General features: G+C 45.5%; 2 protein-coding genes across 2 annotated transcripts in view; both read right to left on the reverse strand.

Moving 5' to 3' along the window:
- The window catches only part of kif14 (kinesin family member 14), a gene marked incomplete at its 5' end in the record, with an annotated part of 30031 nt that extends 20715 nt beyond the window's left edge, over positions 1 to 9316 (reverse strand). Inside the window, 11 exons of the mRNA XM_083647319.1 lie at positions 1971 to 2143; positions 2442 to 2560; positions 3559 to 3675; positions 4095 to 4202; positions 5510 to 5540; positions 5655 to 5707; positions 6537 to 6635; positions 7150 to 7237; positions 7516 to 7770; positions 8053 to 8525; positions 8810 to 9316. Of these exons, the coding sequence (XP_083503445.1) occupies positions 1971 to 2143; positions 2442 to 2560; positions 3559 to 3675; positions 4095 to 4202; positions 5510 to 5540; positions 5655 to 5707; positions 6537 to 6635; positions 7150 to 7237; positions 7516 to 7770; positions 8053 to 8525; positions 8810 to 9316 (2023 nt within the window). The remainder of the gene's footprint in view (positions 1 to 1970; positions 2144 to 2441; positions 2561 to 3558; positions 3676 to 4094; positions 4203 to 5509; positions 5541 to 5654; positions 5708 to 6536; positions 6636 to 7149; positions 7238 to 7515; positions 7771 to 8052; positions 8526 to 8809) is intronic.
- A 1270-nt stretch (positions 9317 to 10586) lies between these two features.
- On the reverse strand, positions 10587 to 19913 carry ddx59 (DEAD (Asp-Glu-Ala-Asp) box polypeptide 59; the record flags this gene model as incomplete). Its single annotated transcript, XM_083646982.1, has 8 exons — positions 19872 to 19913; positions 17292 to 18161; positions 16051 to 16236; positions 15870 to 15959; positions 14879 to 15130; positions 13717 to 13869; positions 12105 to 12233; positions 10587 to 10847 (listed from the first exon to the last, which is right to left on the reverse strand). Exons 2-8 carry the CDS (start codon positions 18150 to 18152, stop codon positions 10587 to 10589), a joined length of 1932 nt encoding a protein of 643 aa, XP_083503108.1. The 5' UTR covers positions 18153 to 18161; positions 19872 to 19913.
- Positions 19914 to 20350: the final 437 nt, after the last annotated feature.

The following is a 20350-nucleotide window of genomic DNA, read 5'->3' on the forward strand; positions in this document are numbered from 1 at the left end:
GAGAGGACGGTCAAATCCACAGCAAGAGCGCCCCTTAGTGCTTAAAGAGGCAAACGGCAGCGCGATCTCCTTAGGAGAAATAATACGTGCATGACAGTTAGCCGCCATGTGCAGCTGACAGTGCATAAATATGGCCCGGAGGCAAGGTTAGGGCCAAGCCTTAATTGAACTGGGTGGTGAATAAGCCGGTGATGGATAGATGGGCGGATGGGAGGATATGTGAGAGAGAAAGAGGGAGAGAGAGAGACAGACAGAGAGAGAGAGAGGGAGACACATGCACAAAGAGATAGAGTGAGACCCAGGCATAGTGCAGGCACAATTGGCCGTGTCTGCGGGTGTGAAACTGGATTAAGGGTATGAGTCCTGGTCGCTGCACTATTGCCTCCTCTGGTGGGTCGGGGCGCCTGTCCGGGGGGAGGGGAACTGGTGGGGGGAATAGCGTGATCCTCCCATCATGCACTATGTCCTGCCGGCTGCCGGTGAAACTCCTCACAGTGTCAGGTGAAAAGAAGTGGCTGGCGACTGTAAATGTGTTGGAGGAAGCATGTGCTACTCTACAACTCTCCCCAGATTGGCAGAGGGGTGGAGCAACGACCGGCACAGCAGGGGGAATTGGCCAAGTACAATTCGGGAGAAAGTGGAGGGAGGGGGGATCTGGGGCAGGGGAAAAAAAAGATTAAAAAAAGATACTGAGACGGAGAGAGAAGGAGAGGGAGGCAATGAAAAACAGAGACATCCAAGAGAAAGAGAGAGAGAGAAAGAGAGAGAGAGAGAGAGCGAGAGAGAGAGAGAGAGGGAGAGAGAGAGAAAGAGAGAAGGAGAGCAAGGGAATTTAATTTGATTGGGTACACATATAATTGAGCTATAATACAGGGGTGTAGGTTCAGGAATAGGCACACAGGCCAGAGGGGTCACAGGAATACAGTGAAACAAGATTTTGCACTACAAGGCTTTCCCACTGCACAAATAGCGTTCTGTACCTGTGCTGGTGTGCTGGCTCTGCTGTGGTCCTGGCACAGCTCTGTTTGCTTTTCCACTGGCCTACTGAGCAGGTGTGGTGCTGTTGGTGTAGAACAGCAGCATGCAGAAACCGGCCATGTCACCCTGCCAGCAGCACCATGTGAGAGTGTGCCAGTGCCTTATTATGTCTGGGTGGGTGCTGTACCGTTACACCCATAAAGACCCAAACTGTGCTACAGTACATACACACAGGTGCAGAAAAAACACTGTGCTACATACACACAGGTGCGGAAAAACACTGTGCTACATACACAGTTACACACAGGTGCAGAAAAGCATAATTCTCTCTCTTAAAAGCTACAATATGAAAGCATGAGCTCTCCTCCCCCCTCAGTTGGTGAAGTACGTCTATTATCCCAACACCTGAACTATAGATGATCTAGCATTGCAAGTGACAGCATCCTAAGCCTTTGTTCACACCAGGCGCTTAACACGAGCAGAGCTCACGCTGAAGCTGAGCTCAGGCTAAACCGGTCACACAAGAAGCACTCTCTTTTCCTCAGCGCCATCACTTCAGCGTGGCTTGAGCGTGGCACGTGTGCAGCTGGTGTGAACGGCCTCGCCTGTTAACGAGGACACCGAAATGAAACTTGTGGCTTCAGCGTTACTTGGGCGTATGGTGTGAACGCCCTGTAACTGAACTGTAGGATAATCTAGCATTGCAAGCTGACAGCATGCTTAACTAGGGTTGGCCATCGAGAACCGGTTACAAAGGAATGCTGATATTGTTTATATCATATAGCTCTATTAATTATAATAGCCTATACAAGGCAATGTCTGTAGGTAGGCCGACTATTGATTGTTAACGTGTTAGAAAACACACGAAATTTGCACACCCCGTGCAGTACAATTTCCAACCATGTTGTCGTCCAGTTTTGTAAAATGATTGAGGAGCATTTTGCTAAAGCTAATATAAGCCAAGACAGGAGCAAAGGGTTCCAGTGTCTGACCTCTGATGAGCTTGGCGTTGGTGTCCTCGTTGACCTTGGCCAGGTTGATGATCATGCGGGCCTGCTGGGCGTAGCGCAGGGTGCTCAGGCTCTCCTCCACGTGCGTGCCTGCCGGGCTCAGCGTGGCGATCATGGCCGTCTTGGAGTTGCCACCAAGACTCTCTTTCAGCAGCCTGAGGGAGGCAAACAGCTGTTCAACAGATGGGAATCTGTCCTCGTGGATATTTTATTCCTGTCCACAACTTCTAGAACCATTGAGAAACTTTGGTAACTGTTATACACAGTAACGTGAAAACATCACTGTCTCAACTAATTACCAGACCCTTCCAAATGGCTAAAACAGTGAGTTGCTCCTCCTAAGGTTAGACTAACTGTTAGAGCAATATAGTACAGCAACATTTCAGCAAGGCTGCAGAAAAATACTGGGTCTTCTACAATAGCTACATGCATACAATCATATTGTTCTCTCACCATGTGAGGACAGACTCTCTGTAGGGTATGAACACCGTCTTCCTGCTCAGAGCCTGTTCTGACAGGGCAGAGATCACCTTCCCCAGGGTGAGCAGTGACTTGTTGATGCTTGCGCCTTCCTACAGTGACACACGCAGGGGGGAAAGGTCATTACAATCACAGTCATGGAGCTGCCTGCTTTTGACTGCACAGAACAAAACATTATAAATTATGCTAACAATGTGTCAAACATGAAAAGACTAAGTATGATAGAGCACAGAACAAAACAAATCTTGATAGTTGTAACAGCGATGCTACGAACAGCGATGCTACTACAAATGTAATTTTATACACCAATTCATATACTAGGTCAAATGTTTAAAAATAGCAAAGTTGTATGCTCAAAAAGCACACGTTTGCTCTTCCAAGTCTAGTGGGGGTACAGTGAGTATGTCAAATATTCTTTATCATCATTGCGTATTGCTGGGGTCCATGGTGCAACCACGATCACTGACATATTTCACATTTAATCCCAGTCTTGAAACAACACTTTTTAGACACATTTATATGTAATTGCAAGACTATTACAAAGAAATCAGAGTATATGTAATTTTTTTCATCTGATGATTTGAATCATTTTTTCCATCAGATTTTTCACATCTCTTTAGGTGCTGAGTCAAAATAGTTCATGCAAATCAATAAGACTCGCGACACTGTGGCAGCTCCCAATATTTTGTATGCAAAAAGGTACAAGAAAGTTTCGAGCCAGTTGCAAAACCAACCTGACAAAGAGCCCGTGAGGGCTCGAAACATTGTACCTTTTTAATGTTAGAATAAAAGATAAAATATTGAGAGCTGCCAGTGTCACGAGTCTTCCTGATTTGCAAGACTATTACAAAGCAAATTCAGCATCCTCTGTCATACATGTGTACATGTCAAGGACTTTTCTAAACATATTCATATCCTCTGATGAAATCTCAATGTGTCAATCCACTATTTCAATCTTTTATGCTGCCCTTTAATGCCTTACAATCAATATCAAGAACTGCTGTGGTGCTGACGCCTAGAACTTTTTGAAACCCAGCTCTAGACAGGTGCAGAATAGCATGTGTGTGTGTGTGTGTGTGTGTGTGTGTACCTTGAGTCGTTCCCCGCTGGTCTGGGCTGAGTTAGAGCGCTCGCTACCAGCCAGGTCCACCAGGTTGATCCTGCTGGTAATCCGGTGGTCATGCTCCTCTCCCTCCACCAACTCTGTCTGCACGCACACCCACACACGCACACCCACACACACACGCGCACACCCACACACGCACATCCACACACACACGCGCACACCCACACACGCACACCCACACACGCACACCCACACACACACGCGCACACAGAGATGAGACTTATGTGACAGTCAAGTGAAACACGTGACTGGCCCGCTTACCCACTTACAAGGGAAAGAATTGATCAAAAGTTGTGTCAGAAGTGATTGTTGTGCATTTTTGGCTCAACTCGGTGGTGGAGTGAAGACACAAATTCACAAGGCAGCACAAGACTAAATATTTTTAGCCTTCATATAACCAGCAAAGATTTGATGGGTGTGGGTCAGGAGGATGGACACACTCCACCACCAAGTCTGTCTGCACACGCACCCACACACGCGTGCGGGGAAAAAAGCCATACCTTGGTCTGGGTCATAACCAAGGTGAAGACGGAGTGGGACCTGGAGCTCTTGTCATTCATGCCTGTGGCTGCTGTGGCTCTCTGCTTGTTGCCGAGCTCCAGCCAACCCTGGAGGAACGGAAGTGAAGTGATAGAACAGGAAATTAGGCTACCTGAATCACCTACTGCAGTCATTCCCAGAGAGCATTAAGAAAAGAAAAAAGTTTTTACATAATACACATTAACCATGAGGAGGAGGCTTGGGGCGATTTTTGGAAATACGCATTATTCTGGAAATATCACAACTTTGAAAATGTACTTTCAGAGGCCGGAGCGGGCTCAGTTTTAAAGTCAGGGTGAAGTTTCTGGTATCATATGAAACTAGAAGACCTAATACATCCATTGGTACCAACTGTCATGCTAGCTTAGCTTGTCAGGAAGATGGCTAAATAACAAACCAAATTAGGCTAAATTTTGGTGAGGGAAAAAACATTTTCAAAGGGGTCATCTTTTTCACAGCCTAATGTTGGCAGGTGTGTTTGCGTGTGTGTGTGTGTGTGTGTGTGTGTGTGTGTGTGTGTGTGTGTGTGTGTGTGTGTGAGAGAGGTGTGTGTGTGTGTGTGTGTGTGTGTGTGTGTGTGTGTGTGTGTGTGTGTGTGTGTGTGTGTGTGTGTGTGTGTGTGTGTGTGTGTGAGAGAGAGAGTCAATTTTGAACAGTAGCCATGTTGTTATTTAGGCTTTCTGATGCTATTGCATGGTTAAATCAGCAAATTTTATTTTCTGGAGAAAAAACTGTTAGTATCTGCAGTGGAAGTGGTCCCTGGGAAATTTGGTACTTGGTCTGAAAAAATTGGGAACCCCTGGCCTACTGGAAATATTTTACATGGTAATCTGAAAGATTCTTGTTCTTTAGATTTTAGAAACATATTTGGTGCTCAGCACTCATTGCTGTGGTGTTTCTGTACTACACTTCCCAGAGACCACCTGTCAAACAGTGTGGGTGGAGCTGAGATTTTCTGTTTATGAAGTTTGCGTAATAAAATAAAATAAATGCTGTTGAAAATGTAAAACTCATCACTTCCTGTCCGGTAGAGGGTTTTTCCTCCCGTTGAGAGAGCTACCAGACACTGCGTGCTTAGAACAACAAATGTAAAAGCTTCTGTGAATTGAAATAAGTTGAATCACCATTGTGTTATATCAAAATGCCATGGCTTAGTTTAATGTGAGCCAGGGGGGTCTGCTGATCAGAGAGGGCATCCCATAACTGGAAAGTCATAGGTTTGATCTTTGAACAGTTAATGAGTTGAGTTGAGTAAAAGTGTAGTTCAGTAACAAACTGAACGCCAACTCACTCACTTGTTCAGTCTCTGTGCTTAAAAGCATAACCTAAATGCTGAGGATCTAAAGGGAAATGTGCAAAAATAACTTGAGCCTACCTTGATGTCACTGTAAGAGCTCACCACATTACTGTGGGGGAAAAGAAACAACAATGAGCAATTCTGCCAATCACATATCAATATTCTGTTAGTTTGCCCTTTACACAGGTGTGCTATAATGCAGGAAAGAATCAGGTTTTCTTACGCAGAGAGCTCAGCGACGTACGGCCCGTGGACTGGATGTTCCCTCACACGCAGCTGGAAACACAAACAAACTGCCTCTTATCAAGCTCATATTACGATTAAGGAGGCTTCCTTCACACTGCCCAATACTAATCTCCAGGCATTGATTTCTTGACTGGATCTTGTTTAGTGTTGAATACAATGCACCGGTAAGCTGATATGGGCTGGGTAAGACTGTCAGCTAGGCCACTACACTAGCACTATATATGACAAGAAGACAGTGGGTGAACTGTTAGATAAAAACTGTAATCCTATGTGTATTTGGAGTGACGATCCCCTTCCACCTTTTTTTTTACACAGACAATTTTATGGATGTGTTTCAAATGTTTTGAGACCTACAACTGAAAAGCAGACAGCATAAGCAAACATTACACACAAAAGTATTCACTATGTTGCATCATTTTTACAACTTGGATTGCATGCCAGTCCTGAAAAGTTCTGTATTCTGTGTACTGTTAAATTTAGATTCATGATATGGTAGTATCCAGCTCTACAGGATGACATTGTATTTTCATGGTCATGTACAACTTTGCATTTTTAACGCAATTGCATCTCACAGATCATGTGATCGATTATCAGTCGGATGTTCCATGCTATCTAAACAGACCAGGGCATGGAACTTTTGGTCGACTGGACATGGTGGCCAGTACATCTCAAAATTGACCATCCACTTTAACTATTCTTTTGGGAGAACATCTCCCAATCATGATGGGTTACCAGCCAAAGTGGCTAGTAGAGGAGACTAACTTACACTGCCACAGTAGAAAAATAAATACATTTTTAAAATGATCAACAGTTGAGCGGTTGCTGGAGTTTATTTGTCACTCCATTACAAACTACTTACGGGCATCGTCCTCTGGTTGGGGTGATCTCTGGTCACCAGCAGGTCATGGATCTTCTCATTGTACACTTCAAAGTAGCTCATCTCCAAATGACATGCCATCTGGAACATAATGATATTCAGTGAAACAATGTCCAACAGAATTGTAGACATCAATCCATGTTAATATACAAATATACCATTATGTTGTTGTTGTTTTTTATATGGGATGGGGTGTTTTATTGAGAAACAATGAATTTTTGCAGCCTCTGGGCTTTATTTAAAGTTCATGAATTTACTGGAGTCATGACTCTTCAACAGTAATGAGTAGAAATCACTTTGTTTCTGGGCATTGCAATCTGAAATGGGTGATACAAGATAAAAAAGAGGTAGCTGTCCAGTGTGGTTGCAGGAAGGTCCCCAGGTGTTGAAAGCAGCAGAAGACATCCGAGGCACTCTGATTTATATTAAAAATCCTTTATTCTACAGGGATACCAAACTGAAATGGGTGATAATGACTGAAATAATTTATGCAGCAATCAGTCAGATCTGAATATTTGTGAGTGAGATTTCCAACCTCTCTGTCTTCGATGGAGGCCACTCTCACCTCTTGATCTTTGATGGAGGCCACTCTCACCTCTTGATCTTTGATGGAGGCCACTCTGGAGAAAAGCTCCTGGCAGAAGCGAGGGATCACTCCCGCCTCATCTCCAAAGCCCATCATTCTGCAGAACAATGATGAAAAACAAATCAAGTTGACAGCTGTTGGATTAACATTTCAAAATACACAATCGAGATTCAGTTCCTTTCCTTCCTACATCATTACAAGCGACCAATGGTGAGCAGTGAAATATTCCTGTGACCATAGAGAATAACATGTACGTCATGTACAGTGCTAGAACAATAAGTGAATTAAGAATTGACTGAACTTTTTGAGTGCCAAGAAAGTGTGCAGAGTAGAGGGGAAGTGCTTCAATCATTAATAGAAAAAAAAAATACTTACGTGTACGACTTGCCGGAACCGGTTTGGCCGTACGCAAACAGGCAGGTGTTATATCCTTCAAAGGCCCACTGGAGCAAAGGCTTGGCCAGCGTCTTATACACAGTCTCCTGGCTGGCGAAGCCAGGGTCGCTGGCATTAAGGGAGCAGAATGTGTAGTCATATGTGAAGGAGTAGCTCTGTTTGGTGACCGGGTGTTGGACAATTGTCGCCTGGTCAGTCATGACAATCACCGGCAAGGCCTTCTCTGCCTTCTCCCTAGAAAAGAGCAGGCATAAAAACACACATACCATTTGAGCAATGTATATGTCATGCAATATTAGTGGGTATCAGCTTATTTTATTCCAGCCAGATTGGGTGTACAGGGTTCCCACTTAGGGATGGGTATTGTTTGTTCAGTTTTTCCCGATACTGGTGGTGATAAAATGATACTTTTAAAATCTAGCTGCCCTAAAATGCCTGTGGGGATGAGGAACACAGACACCAGCTCATGTATAAACTTGCACATGAGTTATTAAGGCAAATAATTGCATTACAAACCTGGCATTGAACGGGCGGACACGAACCGCGACAGTCACTGCACTGTTCTCCATCTTCACCGAGTCCTGCAGGTTCAGAAGCTCACTGGGCCGGGACAGGGGTTCGGGACAGGCCGGTGTTGAGGTGCTCGCCAACGGGGTCACATCTCCACCCGTAGGTGAGGAAGTCTTCCTCACCTGCGGGGCAGGGTGTGACCTCTGCACACCTGTGGGGATCTCCGCTTGCTGTGCGGGGAACCGGGGCCTCTCCAGACTCCTGGTGGTCTTGACCGCACGAGTCATGGGTTTGGGGACTTCTCTCACCGTGGCCAGCTTTTCAAACACATCCTTCTTTGCTGCGATTGTCCCAAACGGGGTCTTCTTGCTCGGGGTGTAGAAGGTTTTGACCTGGTCATCTGGGACAGAGGAGGGGGTTTTGTAGACTGCCAGCCTCCTCCCCTGCGGATGCGTTGGACCTGCAGCCAGCTCCTTCACCTTGAATGAATGCATTTTATTTGACAAGCATGTTAAAATACATAATGAACAGAAGCCTTTAGGCCCCACACAACCATACACAAGTATACAATTGTTGAGGAAGTGTCACACACAATAAAGTCCACGAGACATATTTCCATTGTGGTCCACGTTTGTAAAAACAAGCCCAGCACGAGCCAGACAGAGAACGTCATCATCAACAATGCATACAGCATGTACAGTAACTTATAAACAAGAAGACGTTACAAAAAGAACATTACAAGCTTGTAACAACATTACATTACCTTGCTCTTGGAAGCCGTTTCCCTCAAACTAGCAGAGCGCATTAACCCAGCAGATCTGGGCGTCCTGGCGTTTGATTCAGTGAGGACTTTCGAAGTTGGTTTCGGGTGGCTTTTATCAACAGAGCGAGTCCCGCTGCCTGTCCTCCGCTGCAGGGTCAGTCTCTTCTCCGGGGCAGGCGTGTTGTTCTGGCTGCTTTCCCCCACACTTTTATCCGCGGCCCCGGGGGCCCTCTTCGACCTCCTCTGCAGGGTGAGTCGGCCCCGGTGAGGCGTCTGCTGCCCGCCGCCACCGCTCCCCGAAAGCGTCGAGACGTCATAAGTCCTGTTGATCTCCACCTTGCTTTGAACGTTATCCGACGATCTGCTCTCTTCACATGCAGAATCTCCGGACGCTATTATCTCCGTGGCTTTACCCTCTCTGGCGGCCGCTGTCCTCGCTGTTGATGTCGCCATGAAATGGTCATAATAAGCTGTATGCTTCTTCGCTTGTACAGAGTATAACGACATGGCTGCTAAAAACGCTCAAAATGGCTTTGTAGAGTGGCTACGGTTATAGCGACCGACAACTCCGTCTGTAACGTCTCCGTCTCAGCTAAAAAAGTATTAAAAACTTAGTTAAAAAGTATTGACTTTTGCTAAGGAGCGGACGTCAGTACAGCTCAATAATGTGTAGGTAAATGTTTTTGTTTTTTCTCCTCACTTCCGCCTTCGCCCGCTTCAATTTCAAACCGCCGCCGGAAATGACAGCTGATTGGCTGAATTCTCGGAAATCTCTGCATGGGCGCATGTCTGGCCAATCCTGGCGCTTGAATGCTGCGCAGGGCGTGTTCTGCCCATAAGTGTAGTGGGATCCATAATAACGCTTCCGCTCCAGATCAGATGTACAGCAGAGACCCTAGATGGCGCCATAACCAAAGATACGTTGTTGTTTCCTATTTATTTACAGTCCATGTACTGTATGTAGTCAATGGTTGTATCCGAATGGAAACGACGGGCACTACAGAGCACGCCCATAAGCGAATCCCTCTATCCAGAAATTAGGTAGAAGATTGGCTCTTTTCATCATAGTTTCTCTGTTATCTCTCTACCTACATAGAGATAGTCATACACATTCTGGACAAAATCATATCTAAAGTAAACAACACAAAATATTTGCATATTTGGGTCAGAGACACATCTCATCAAATGGAAGGCCAAGGCCCAAATGTGGACTAAATTAGGGGTCCTTGATATGAAAAAACACTAGGTCAAAAACCCTAGGCTAAACCGCACTGGATTTCTGATTTTGAATTGTTTTTTGTGTGTACATTTCTGGCTTATGTGACCACACTGTATGGTTCGAGCCACAACCTAAGTGCTCACATTGTACATGTAGAATAGAAAATAAAATGGCTTGTCAGCCCCTGTGGTCTGTTTGCTATTGACAATTGACAATAAAGATTAATTTGAAAGCTCAGAGGCAGGTAGAAGTTGGTTGCTCATTTGCAAGGCTCATATCTCTCTGTCCCTCTTATACACACATTCGCCCTCAAACGGGTGAATCACCGAGGTACACAGCAGCATCCTGGGATGGTCTCTAAACACTAGGCCACCCTGCTACCCCAAGATATGAAATACATTGAAAGATGAACTTCAGCTAATGGATATAGAGCATTTTAGAAATAGATCAGGTCAGGGTATGGACATACACCAAATTAAAGTTACTTTTCTTTATTTATCAAAATGATACACAAGCTAAACATTTACATAATAAATACAGTGCTGGCAGAGAACGGTGTCATTTCTTGCGGCGGTCGTGTTTTCTGATTATGTCTATGAGGTTGTTGGTGGTGACCAAGGTGTCGTGGGGCCCCGGCCTGGCTCTCTGCTTGTCCCTCCTCTGCTGCTCGTGCAGGTGGGGAGAGTTGAGGAGCTGGGGGGGCAGGATGGAGCCTGTGGGCTTCACCCGCTTCACCACCTCTAGGAACAGGCGCTTGTTGTTGTTGTTGAGGAAGGTGATGGCCGTCCCCCTGTGGCCCAGCCGACCCGCCCGGCCCACCTGGAGAGGAGGAGAGGGGTTACAGGCAGGGTTTAACAATTAATAATAAGCTACAAATATTGGCAGGCTTCGCAGGCTCATTTCTACCGTCGCCTGTACGCCTCGAGCTTGCCTGCTCAACTGGCATGGGCTTCGCGCATGCGCAGTTGACCAATTGTGTGAAACCCCTCTCTGCCTTATTGACCTTATGTAGCCCCGGCCACTTGACCGTTTGTGTTACGACTTTCTGTTCAAAACGCCGTCTGTTTTACCTGGTCAAACCAGAGGTCATCGCCTCTGGTCAAAGCTAGTGACTCACTGGATGCAGGCTGCAGGGATAAGCTCTGCCACAGGAAGTGTAAACACAATCGGTTCAGATTGTGTTTCCACTTCCTGTTAGTCTCTCAAGCCAGACTGTCTGTTCTACATAAGGTGAATAGTAGTGAGATAATCCTGATTACAAAAACATAAGGGTAGAAGCGCTGCTTTTTTTGTTGTTGCAACGAGTCAGAACACCTCGGATAGTGTTTTGCTGGGAACTGCAGGTTTTGGCTGGTTCATAGTGTACTGTACATTTTCTCACTCGGATACTCCTCTTCACTATATTCAGCAGGCATTCGAGGTGAAATTTAGTGTTCCAATACTGCAGATATAATTACCAATATTTCGAAATTATTAACTGTGGAAACTAAAACTGCAATATCAACTATCCAATATCCACACAATGAATTGCAGCCCTAATTGAACTATGACAGACAAGAAGGTATTAGATTTGTCCCACAGAGCTTTCCGATTACAGTGAGAGACAATAATAGTCTGAAGTTTGAGGATATGAATCTATATATGAGACAATATGAGTTGAAGTTATTGCAGAAATAGACTCAATAACAACAACTAAACAAGAGCAAGAGTATGCACTTGTGGTTTCTCGGCGGAAAATACATCTTTGCTATTCTTCCAACTGGATTTGGCAAAAATCATTGACGGCAGATTCAGCCATAACGCTACTTTGCTAGGTTGCTAATGTTGCTACATGCTAAAGTGGCTGGCTTCGCACTGAACAGCGCACGACACGTCACTTGTTTTGTTACGCTGATTAGCTGAAGGCGTTTGTCAACACAACTACTCCCACCCCTGCGAGCACTGGGTGAAAGCTCCAGGCCAGACGGTGCCGCAGAATGAAATTAAATGTGAGTTCACGTGACCGGCTGGTTTACCAGGCTAATGTTCTGTATGATTAAATGTACAGGACACAAATAAAGTGATCTGCCCACTAACCTGATGGACGTACTCATCCATGCTGGACGGCATGTCGAAGTTGACCACCAGTTTGACGTTGACCAGGTCCAGCCCTCTGCCCAGCACTCCTGTACTGACCACCACCTCAAAGTCTCCCTCCAGCAGACCCTGAGCACACACACAACACCACAACACAGATGTCACATATTACTTATTGTACATTACTTACCGTTACTTACTGTACATGTAATATATTACTTTTAGCAGTAACACAGTAATGTAACTTATTACCAATAGGATTTCAACGCAGTTTCTCACTCACTGGCTCATCAGGTCATGTTAGTATGCAGCCACGGAGTTAACTCAATTATATGAACAATAATTATTAAAAGTAACCATTAATCAGCTGACTGTTTCGCTATGGGTGCGTTCATAAATTAATTGTGAAATAGCCTCGTCAGAGCATCATCTGAGCTGTCTGAGCAGAGCGCTCAGAACGGAGGATTGATTCTGTTTGGGGGGGGGGGGGGGGGGCTGCAGTCTGTTGCTTTATTTATGTATTATTTAATTTTCCCCACCCTTTCTCCAACGTTAACTGAATAGAACAAGCTTTGAAATCTTTATTGTATACGATATACATGTATAGGCTGCTCTAAGACAGGATATAAGCACGATACGTGCCGTTCACTCTTGGCCATACACCAAACTCAATTAAACAATGCGGCGGTTTAATGTTGCCTTGTTATTGGCAAGTGGTTCACTTCGCAGTTGGGTTTCAGTTTGGCCATGGTTAAGCATAGCATTGCCTGGTGGAGATCTACACTCTAGTGAGTGCACGTTTCTCATTTGCCCTGTGTTGTTCAATGGCAACACCAGGGTTATTTTTTTATTTTTGACCTTATCTACAGTATCTATCTATACTGTATATATATATAAAATTGAGTATGTGGGCTGTTTCAAGTTCTGTGTTCAGCCACAGCTATGCCATTTTACATGCGATCGGGCTGAAACTTTCAGAAAGTGTAAAGAGCACCCGTGCGGGTGACCTGATGGAGCTGGATTTTTTAATTAGTGCAGATTAATTGCCCTAAGGCTGAGGCTATAGTTCAGTGATGATGACGTGTACGTGCGATCACAGACAAGACTGATCAGTGATGTTATAGGGAAGCGCACATATACACACACACACACACACACACACACACACACACACACACACACACACACACACACACACACACACACACACACACACACACACAGTCATCACTGATATCATAATGGGGCACACACACAAGGAGGCATTGTGACATCACTGATGCAATAACATTTAGTGAGCAACACACACACGCTCGCGCCAATAGGGTGGGCGAGGCCGTGCGGCGGCCGAGCCTAGGCACCTTGTTCTTTAAAAAAGCGAATAAAATAGTCTTTTGTCTGTCTGCTAGATTTGACATTAATTAAAATGTTCTTTGAAAGTGAAATGAAATGGTATCCTTCTTAACACAAAAACAGCATTGTATTAAGTCTCATCTCTAAGTGTCTGTTGTCTTTGCCAGTAATTCAGGAGTGATGGTCTTGGATACCAGACACAGGCACATTGCTATTCCAAACACTCCACTGTCCCTGTCCTGGTTGCCACTGGCCTCACCCTGAGGATGCGGTTGCGTTGCCACTGGCTCTTGTCGGAGTGGATGGCCACGGTATTTAGGCCCGTCACCTTGGCGACCGCCTCGCACAGCAGGTCCGCCCCCAATTTACAGTCCACAAACACCACCACCGGAGGCTGGTACAGCTTACTGTCCTGGAAGAGCACAGGGGAAAACACAGGTGTGAGGAGTAGAGAGAGGTCATCTTTAAACATGTGTATATGTTGATCTTGTTCACTAGGGTTGCTTATGCTTTGCCTGTGATTTATGGTGAATCTTTCTCTTTTTAATGTGACTAGAAATAACACACGCTCATAGATGTTGACTTTTTTTCTTCGATATTTTACTTTGCGGTTTTTTAGAACATAAAAAACAAAAACAGACTCAGACAGGAAAAGGAAAAAAGAAGAAGAAAAAAACATACATACAGTACATTCTCAACATTCCATGTACATACTGGGCAGCTCTTGTTATACTGGGCAGCTCTCGGGTATGAATTTAAAGGAACAGTTCACCATAAATGAGAATTCACTCATTAAAGACAGACCCCCCCCCCCCCCACACACACACACACACACTGTAAACTGCCCCCCATATGTCCATCTCAGCCTTAAGATAGCAAGGCCAACTTTACACACTTCCAAAAAAAGCAGTGTCCATCAACCAGGTGTGACTGTTGCGTTCATTTCTTTTTCTTTTTTTGCTATAAAAGATGGGTCCTGTTAACTTTCTTTCCGTTTTTGGAGATGGCTGAGCTGGTCTGATCTACAGGATGATAGTTCTATGCATTTTACGTTTTGACTGATATGGAGATGAGTAGGTAATGACTGCGTTTTCATTTTGGGGTGATGTGAGAGCAGACATTTTTACCATTACATTGAACTATACCTTTAGTATTTTAATAATTGATTGACATTGTGGAATTCTCGTCTAGCTCTGACCTCCTGTAGATCTGGTAGAAATTCAGTGTTGCTCAAAGACACTTCAGCAGACTGAGTGCTTTCTGATATGGGGCCTTGAACCAGGAACATGACTCAATCACCCTGCAGCCAAAATGTCTAAGTGAATGAGCGTGAACCAGGGTGCTGCAGAGAAAAACAAGAGGATGCGTGCTCGTGTTTGGACTAAATCAAGGTCTAAAAACAAAACAATGAATGAACTCACGTTGAGAATCTCAAACAGCTTCTTTTTCTTGGAGGGCTCCTCCACCCACAGCAGGATCTGTCTGAGGTTGGCGCAGGGCTGGTTCCGCTCTCCAATGGCGATGCGAATGGGCTCGCAGGTCAGCCGGGCCGCCAGCTGCTCCGTCCCCATGGGGATGGTGGCGGACGTCAGCAGGGTCTGGTGCTGCTCGGGGACCTCCTCCAGCACCTCCAGGACCTGCTGCTGGAAGCCCATCTTCAACATGGTGTCAGCCTACACAACCCACCACTCGGACATTATGTATATGATCCACATACCTGTATACTTATATAGATTCTGGACCTGTTTTTGCTTTCTTGTATGTTCTCTTTTTATTTAAACTGCAATTTCCCTCGGGCATCAATCATATCCTATCTGATTGGATTTGATTACCGAATTATTCACATGTAAAGAGATATGTGACGATGACTGAACCAAGACAAATTTGTGTATTTTTTATCAAGTTTTTTCATATCCCCCTCCCCCCCTTTTCTCCCCAACTGTGCCAATTCCCCCTGCTGTCCAGGTCATTGCTCCACCCCCTCTGCTGATCTGGGGAGAGTTGTAGAGACTACCACATGCTTCCTGTGATACATGCGAAGTGGCCAGCCGCTTCTTTTCACCTGACAAGAGTTTCACTGGCAGGACGTAGCGCATGGGAGGATTGCGCTATTCCCCCCAGTTCGCCTCTCCCCTGGACCGACCAGAGGAGGCGCTAGTGCAACGACCAGGACTCACACCCCACCGGCTTTCCACCCTCAGACACGGCAATTGTGTCTGTAGGAACGTCTGACCAAGCCGGAAGTACCGCTAGCGGGAATTGAACCCGGGTCTCAGTTCATTTTCAAAATCCTTTTTTAAAAGTCTTGTTTTCCCTCAAGTCCATAAACGTTTAATAATTTTCAAGACAATGGGAACCCTGCTAACATAAAGTGTTGAATTAGGAGGGAATTAGTGAAAGTGGTTCTCATACCTCATCAACCACCACAACCTTCACTTTGTCCAGCTGCACCGCCTTCTGCTTTAAGATCTCAAGCAGTCTTCCAGGGGTGGCAATGACGATCTAAAGGGAGATAAAGAATAACTTAACCTGAGAGGTGGAATGTTGGAGGGGGAGAAGAAGACAAAAATCACTTATAAATGAGTGTTTGTACTTGGATGGTGCGTTTGAGGCGGTGGAGTTGCGGGGGAAGAGGCAGGCCTCCCACCAGCAGGGCGGTCCTCATGTTGGGGAGGCCCATCAGCAGCTCCTGGGCCTGCCGCTCGATCTGGATGGCCAGCTCCCTGGTGGGGGTCAGGACGAGAGCCGCGGGGCTGCCGCACACACCGTCAGGGGCTTTCTGGGAGAAAAGAGAGGGAGACAGCATCATCTCAACACCATCGGTGAGATTTAGATCTGTCCCACACAGCAGTTATGTGATCAGCAGACTTTGAAGTCCTCATGAACGCAGCATAATAGCTATTGCAAAAAAACTAAAAACCCCACACACACACAACCTCTGGGATATCTTGCCAACACAGAAACTGGGACAAAACTATAACCTTCCAACTTCATTGGTAGAGCTAAACAGGAATAAAATAAGCAACTACGAAAGGCTGTCTGCGTTTTGATGACAGCCGAGGCTTCTAAGTTGGATGAAGATACAGTATGTTGTTTATTGTATCAGAGATCCAGATACGCCTCCAGTCAACAACAGATCAAGAGCAAAGCAGCATTTTGACATCAATTTGCCAGACACTGTAAATGACTTTGGGTGCAGCCTGACACTCAATACAGGTTAAAAGGGGGGTGGGGGTGGGGAGGATGCTTCACTGCATGCTTTGTTCACTTGAGTTCAAAGTTCAACTCTAGTTTCCCTCAATGTAAGTCAACTTCCTGTTCCATGACATTTGAGGTTGCAGCCTGGCCACAGATAAAAATAGTCCTCTGCCTATGAATGACTCATTACTGTTGTTTCATGGGAAGAGAGCCAGAGGATGGAACTGGGCTAAAAACTGGACTGTCCCCACAAACTTTACTTTCTCCATAAATGGTCCCAATACAGGACAGAGTGCACTCCAGCAAAAAGTGTGTGTGTGTGTGTGTGTGTGTGTGTGTGTGTGTGTTAGCCTTTTGGTTTTCCCTGGGAAGAAATAACAAAATGGCTTCAATGTTTGTAGATTGTGTTTTTTTATCCATATTCCCAACTTTTCAAACAGTAAAATAAACAGTACAATGTTTTAAAACATTTCATAGGAATACCAAGAATGACAACAGCCAAACTAAAGTAACCTATATACCTTATATTTATCTCCTAATAACCAGAGATCACACTTGTTGAATGTTACCAATATCTAAACCAAACCCTCCATAGATAAAATAATTTTTTTTAAATCTGATGTTTCTGAACTGTACCTCCAGTGCCCTCACTACCACCGGCAGCAGGAAGGCCACAGTCTTCCCGGAGCCCGTGTCGGCACTGGCGATCACGTCCCGACCCGTCAGCCCCACAGGAACCATCTGCATCTGGACCGGCGTGGGTGCCTGGTAGCCGGCCTTCTTCAGGTTGCCGCTCAGGGTGGCGGGAAAGCCACAGTGCTCAAACTCAAGGATGGGTCTTCTCACGTCTCTCCCCTGAGCGTCGATGCAGAGCTCCTGCTTAATGCGCTGCACTTGCTCCTCGCTTAGGCCCGATATGAACGGATCTTCTTTGTAGGAATAGCCTGTTTTGAGTTCAGCAGTTCCACCTGTGTCGACGGCTGGCTGTTCAGGTTGCACAGTCATGTCATGTCCCGCTGCGTGTTCACGGTGGAACGCGTCAGCCCCAGTCCCCATCCCCATCTTGGCCAAGTGGCTGGCCTTGCATTCAAGGCTGCAGACGTCGTTGTCGGTGCTGTCGCAGATGTACTCGCCATAGCGGCCGCACATCACGCAGACGGGCTCCCCAGGCTCCGGCCATCTCTGGCTCTTTCTGAACGATTTGACAGGTTCCTCCTCTTCCTCGCTACCAGCTGAAGAAGACCCCAGCTGCTCTTCGCACAGCGGGCTCTCTTTCACACTTGCAGGGTCTTCATCCGCTCGTGTCGTCTCTTGCTGTATTTTGGCGTCTTTGATTTCTTCCTCGAACTCTGTGGAAGGTGCAGCAGAGCTCTGAACAGGTTTCTCTGGATCCTCCTCGCTGCTCCTCTCCTCCTGACCCACCTTGCTCTTCTTCTTCAAAACTTGACCAGAGCCCACGGCAGGTCTCTTCACTTTCAGGGCTCTTGGCATAAACATGTTTTAATGCTGTGAAAACAGGAAAAGATGTCAGCAATGATGTAACATAAAAAAACTTTGTAGTAATTAGGCATTTCTGTGGTTACAGGGGCATCCCGGTTGGTGGGAATTGGAAACTCACCGTAGCTTATAGGTAACGCTATAGTTATATTTATTTCACAAGCAACTCCAGAATGAACAGCAAACATCTCAATTACAAATTACTCTCAACAGCAAAACTGACATTAGATTGACTGATGGTGTCTTCTTCTTTATGCTCCATCAAATCGCTTGCGACCCTTGCTGACTCTAGATTTCCATCCTCCCACGGTCTCTCTCCTGTGTAAGTGTAAGATGTTTCAGTCTTCCCCCTTCACCCTACCCATGGACTGATCTAGCCCCATATGTTCTAGCCTGGGTAAACCCATCCCCCACGTGACCTGCTCTCAGACCTGTTCTCAGTCACTATGTAGTATATATATATATAGTGACTATAGATAGTGACTGGGAACTGAGAGAGCAGGTCACGTGGTGGCTGGGTTTACCTAGGCTACATATGTTCCGCTGTTCTCCGTTCCTCTGTGATCGGACTGTGAACTAGCGTCACACAGCGTAGCATAAGGAAATTGGGGGAGTAGAGCGTTCAAAACACTCTCCTACCCATCTCCGACGTCCAATCGCAGATCCAAAGATATAATAATATCCCTACGGAAGCCAGTAGTTTAGGCAGGGGAGTTAAAATGATATTAATGCGTGAAACAACCGTTTAAAAGCAGTCTTTCCACAGCCTGTGCTGAATTTACAGCAGGGTGTGTTTGACCTCACTATCATGGTGCACCGCTTGCATGCGGCAAGCAAACAACATTAAAGTCACACGGATACGCGGCACAGTGATCAAATCATCAAATCCAACATGTCATGAAATACTCAAACTCCCAAGGTTCCTGTAGGCATTAGGAAGCTTCTCCTCTCCTAAACTCGGCACAGGCTGTGGAAAGACTGCTTTTAAACGGTTGTTTCACGCAGGAATATCATTTTAACTCGGCCGCCTAAACTACTGGCGTCTGTAGGGATATTATTATATTTTTGGATCTGCGTTTGGACGTTGGAGACAGGTAGGAGAGCGTTTTGAACGTTCTACTCCCCCAATTTCCTTATACTACGCCTTGTGACGCTACAGTAGTTCAGAGTGGATCACAGAGGCACGGAGAACAGTGGGACATATGGGGCTAGGACTGATCTAGCCTCAACTCAGGAAGGCTGAGTCTCGCGTTGAGATCCTACCCCCTGATCTCATAATACGGCATGTCCAAAATATATAGTTTATGTTTCTGGATGCTCGCTTCCAGAGACATTTCTGGTTGTATTTGTTCAATCACTGACTTGTTGGTCTGATGATGTATACGGGCACGTAGCATTAACGTTTAGTGGTTTCAAATCTGATAGCACTTACTTACGGAACCTATTGTTTAGCTCTACAATCTTGCAGTGGCGAAATGATAGTTTACCGAAAGAAGAACGACCCTTTTCTAATTTGAGGAGCCAAGTCTATGGCTAATACATTTTCCTTTAGCAGCTGCAAGACACATTGACGTTGCCGTGTTGGACAATGTTATAATATCAACTGGCAGGTGCCCAGATGTAGCCTATCTCAGGTCCATAATAACAGGTAAACAACTATACTTGACTTTAAAATTTATTTGTTTTGGCATTTATTGCAGCACGTTAACGTTACATTACCTGCTGTGCTTCTTCCATCCACTCACTCCGTCAACAATCACCGACGCACACTGATGACGCGCTTTTTCTTTGCTCGTGGTCGGGAACTGTAGTTTTTATTTAGGGAACAAAATCCAACCTCTCGCGAGATATGTATGGAATTGGAAAAGCTTCCATCTTTTTGACCATACAGTTCTTAAAATAATAATAATAATCTCTCTCTCTCTCTCTCTCTCTCACACACACACACACACACACACACACACACACACACACACACACACACACACACACACACACACACACACACACACACACACACACACACTGATGTTTGTCACATCACTTTGACTTTACTTTCTTGTGTGTATTCTATAGAGTTGTACTGATCAAGTGATCATATAATATTTGGCCTATAGGCCAGCTAGAGTACTAGCTGACCATGCTATTGTCTGTCTTGATTTTGTATTACTTTTTATTCCGTCTTCTGTGATTTTCCT

This window comes from Poromitra crassiceps (genome assembly GCF_964638095.1).
Source record: "Poromitra crassiceps genome assembly, chromosome: 12".
Taxonomy (NCBI): domain Eukaryota; kingdom Metazoa; phylum Chordata; class Actinopteri; order Beryciformes; family Melamphaidae; genus Poromitra; species Poromitra crassiceps.